General features: G+C 36.3%; 1 protein-coding gene across 1 annotated transcript; it reads left to right on the forward strand.

Moving 5' to 3' along the window:
- The first annotated feature begins 3089 nt into the window (after positions 1-3089).
- On the forward strand, positions 3090-4225 carry LOC113302706 (putative expansin-A30). Its single transcript, XM_026551652.1, has 3 exons — positions 3090-3314; positions 3415-3709; positions 3814-4225. Exons 1-3 carry the CDS (start codon positions 3119-3121, stop codon positions 4127-4129), a joined length of 807 nt encoding a protein of 268 aa, XP_026407437.1. The 5' UTR covers positions 3090-3118; the 3' UTR covers positions 4130-4225.
- Positions 4226-4551: the final 326 nt, after the last annotated feature.

A 4551-nucleotide genomic window follows, 5' to 3' on the forward strand; every position in this document is an offset into this window, starting at 1 on the left:
TATATTATGATTGGAGAATTGTTTCCTAGAAAAAACTTCTCATTATTCCTATCATCTTCTTCTCAACTTACACAAACAAAATCAGATGTGACATATATTATGATGGTAGTGCCTCTTGTGTCATTATTAAGGTTATTCTCCCAGCCTTTGTTAAGTATTTACTTTTCATTGTGATAGCTTTTGTTCCATTATCTCTTGAACTTATTTCCACACAGATTTTGGTGTATCTCCAAGTGGTAATCCTAGGTACTTGATTGGAAGCAATCTGTTTACAACCCAGATGGCATATTAATTTCCTGACATATACCTATACTAGTCATTGCACTCTTCTCCAAATTCAGTCTAAGACCAGTGAGAGGCTGAGAGCTTCAAATATCATGAAAATCACCATCAGAGATCTTATTCCTTTAACATATGCATTTAGGAAAATTATTGTATCACCTAAAAATTGCAGATGTGATAGCAATGCTCCATAGGTGATACTCTAAATTCTTCATTCAGTCTCTAAAGTGCGAATTTTAGCAACTAAGAAAAATAGAAAGGGAAAAAAAGGATCTTCGTGCCTCAGACCTTTGGTTGGTTTGAATTTTTGAGAAGAGTTCTTATTCACCGGTAGAGATTGGTTTGAAGTAATTGTACACCATTTTATCCACATCCTCTATTTTCTGCCGAAATTGCATTCAATTTTGAAGAGAGAATTCCACCTGGCATTATCGAATGCCTTGTCTGTATCTATTTTGCACAATAATCATGCCTTTTTTTTCTTTAATCTTGTCTTCAGATACTCACTAGCAACAAGTACCCCAACTAGTATATGTTTCTTTTTAACGAAAGCAATTTGAAAGTCAGAAACAAAATTGAGCATTACCATTGTCAACCTTTCAGGGAGCAATTCAGATATAATCTTGTACACATTTTCGAGGACGTCCAATCTAAAGTACTTTGGTGAGCTTGATTCCTCCTTCTTTGAAACTAGATATATAAAATAATAGTTTAACCTCCAATTTAAGTTTTCTGTAATATAAAATTCCTGCAAAACAGCCGTAAAGTCCGATATAACAAGATTCTAGCATAAATGATAAAAATCGATTATAAATTTTTAAAATTATATCAATTTCATAGATTGCTAATAGGGGACATGAAATTTAAGGTGTACCAATTCAAATAAGATAAAACTGTTTTTAATATTAAATAAAACAAGCATTAGGCTTGGTATAGATAGTCTTGTTTGTTTAGATGAAATATACGCGCAAACCAAGTATTACATCGAGAAAAACATCTCAACTCCTCAAGATGCACATACTTCGATTATTTAGTTTCACTGATAAGAAGTGTAATAGACGCACTGTGACCAAAATCATATTGGAAAGGCATTAGCCTAGATGCTTTATTAACCTATCTGAACTTTCAAAGCTGGAATGAACATGTAACCGTTATCAGAAACTCCTTCAGTGGATAACAAGGATCCTTGTCTTTAATGAAATGAGGGAAACCTCTTTTTTCGAGAAAGAAAAAAACAAAAAAAAAAACCAAAATCAGTCTCGTGATATAAGAATTTTTCAACGACATCAATTTGACAAAGGCTGCTAATGGGTACCATTTTGTAGATATGTAAAACATGCCAGCCCGGCACATCCCGGCACACGAAGTCGCGTGTTTTACGTGTCATATGCCGTGCCGTGTTGTGCCAATGATTTAAACATGTTGTGTTGTGTCGTGTTTTACTAGTCAAAAGCTACGCACAGCACAGCCCATGGGCACAACACACGAATAAACATGTTGTGCGGTGCTGGCACACGTGTTATAAACAATTTGAAATCACATTAAGTCGGATATTATCACGAGAATTTAAATAAACAATATATCATTTGAAATTGTTTCAAGTAAATTAACAAGTTTATTCAATAAAACAAAATAGCCCATCAAATATAAAATTGGATCATTGCCATGTAAATTAATGTTCTAGTCAAATATAGGTAATGACAGTATAACATCGATATTATAAATATATTTTCCAAACATTTAGGTATTATATGTGTTGTTATAAAAATAAGCCAACATAAAATGTTAAAAACTAGCTAGAATAATGACTCTTTTGTGAAATATACACAAAAATGTGATGTATTATGCCTTGTTATATGGTGTACTTGTGCATGCTATGACGTGCTTTCTTCACGTGTTGTGCTGGGTTGGGCCACGTGCTTATCCGTGCCGCGTGCTGTGCTACTGTGCCGATTAGGCTAACCCAGCACAACCCATGAAACTAACGTGCTGGGCTAAATCACGTGTTGGGCTGTGCTGGACTCAAATTTTAGCATGATGTGTTGGGTTGTGCTTGTGCTGGCACAACCCAATTTACACCTCCATTTTGTTTTGGATTGTACCAATCCCAAGGCAATTACTATCTAATTCTATATGTATATTGGTACACCCTCAAGTAAAATAATATCCCATTAGCAGCGTTGAATTTGACAAGTGACCAAAATCTACCTCGAGGCCTCAATATTGTTGACCTGATACTACAAAACTAAAATGAGATCTAATTAAACTTTGCAATGTGAGCCAAAATGCTATTGATGCAGGATCCTGTTCTTCCAAGATCCGTTTAAAACATTTTCGAATGTTATTATTAGAAAGTGGGCTCTCACTTAGAACATTTACACCGGAAAAGTCAATTTAGTTGTCTTCACGTCTTCAACCAACCCAAAGTGGGCTCTTTTGTTGTCGATTGATGATATGTTTTATTAGAAAAAAAAATACAACGTCATGTAATTGTCAACTACCGTTAATTTATCAAAATGAAAATACTTTTCAAAACAATTGGAATAAGAAAATTTAATCGGTTTGGGCCGTCTTTAATCGGTTTTGGCCATCTTAGTTATCACCAATATGTGTATCCATGGCCCCACGGACGGAAACGGTTACAAAATTATCTACAATGGACCAGGATACGTGGGTATCACTAAGGCATAATACCTTGCCTTCACGTATGTTTAAGTCAGCCCAAAATGTATACACCGGAGCTGTATATAAAGACCATATTTGCAAGTCAATTCACATCAAAACTACTTCACTACAGGATCCTCAAGTTTCCAACATCTTTTCTCAAAACTTAATCATGGCTTTCTCATTCGCTTTCCACACGAGGAACTTGATCAATTTTTTATCTATCATCATCGTTTTCAGTTTGATGACCATGGAATCAACTGTTACCCTAGCTGCATCTTATGGTTCAGTCGCTCACTTCCGTCCCACCACATGGAAACATGCACATGTTACATATTACGGTGATGGAACTGCAAGTGGAACAATGGGTAGGAAACTGAGTCATATTTTGCTTGTCATGTCTGTGCAATTGCATCTAAATCACAGCAGCAACATATTTATACGTTTTTTTTTTCCCCAACATTGCAGGTGGAGCTTGTGGGTTTGAGAACTTGTTTAACAGTGGATATGGGAGTAACACGGCAGCATTGAGCCCCGTTTTGTTTAACAATGGCTTTGCTTGTGGAACATGTTATCAGATAAAGTGTATTAATTCCAAATGGTGCTACAAAGATACTCCATATATAACTGTTACTGGCACAGATCGTGGCCCTCCAAGCTGGGCAAGCGCAAGCGATAATGGTGCCCATTTCGACTTGAACAAACCCGCTTTTATGAAATTCGCACAATTGACAGGCGGCATTCTCCCCGTTATATACCGCAGGTACACTTATATGGGCGCATTAGTATTTGAAATCTTAGCAGTTCACCGTTGCGTATTTCCTATAACATTGGCTCAGTTAACACGGTTATGTTACTGTTTTGCAGAGTGCCATGTATGAAACGTGGAGGAATCCGATTCAAGCTCCAAGGAAATGGATACTGGTTATTAGTTTTCGTTATGAACGTTGGTGGAGGAGGAGATATATCAAAAATGTGGGTGCGTAGAAGTAGATCAGGCAGATGGATGAGTATGACCCATAACTGGGGTGTATCACACCAAGCATTTGCAGAATTGGGAGGACAATCTCTTTCGTTTAGGCTTCAATCTTATAGTACTAAAAAAATCATTACAGCTTCATATGTAACACCTTCTAACTGGAACACAGGAATGACTTATAAGTCTTCTATAAATTTTCGCTAGTGAAAAGATGGTGCATATGGAAGGAAAAAAGGAATCTCCCTTTAACCGGAGGAGTTAGTTTTTAAGATTTTCAAGGTTTTTAAATCACAGAAGAATGCCCCACGGACAGTCGACCTTATTTTTACAAGTGACTGTTCCCGTTGTGAGCGTGGCGAGTTGCCGTACTAGTGTATTGAAATTGTTATTGTATTTGCATTTACATTTACATTATGTACGTTAAAAATTAGAAATTTGAACCAAGACTTTAGATAATATTCGCAGATTTACTGCAAAATTGTACTCCGGGATTTTATTCAGTTTCGATCTTTTGTTCGTACATACATTTTGCTAAAACTTATAACCGAATGAAGATAGGTATGACAAACCTGCCTTTCCCGTAGTAGCAGAGAATCCTACTACTACACCCCTTAGATAATCTATAC

Source organism: Papaver somniferum, chromosome 8 (genome assembly GCF_003573695.1).
Source record: "Papaver somniferum cultivar HN1 chromosome 8, ASM357369v1, whole genome shotgun sequence".
Classification (NCBI taxonomy): domain Eukaryota; kingdom Viridiplantae; phylum Streptophyta; class Magnoliopsida; order Ranunculales; family Papaveraceae; genus Papaver; species Papaver somniferum.

Bases quoted from the DNA above. Each gene is read 5' to 3' on its own strand.
- LOC113302706 (XM_026551652.1), top strand. From the start codon at position 3,119: ATGGCTTTCTCATTCGCTTTCCACACGAGGAACTTGATCAATTTTTTA. The intron at 3,315-3,414 runs GTAGGAAACTGA...CCAACATTGCAG, and splicing joins AACTGCAAGTGGAACAATGG to GTGGAGCTTGTGGGTTTGAG. The intron at 3,710-3,813 runs GTACACTTATAT...ACTGTTTTGCAG, and splicing joins CTCCCCGTTATATACCGCAG to AGTGCCATGTATGAAACGTG.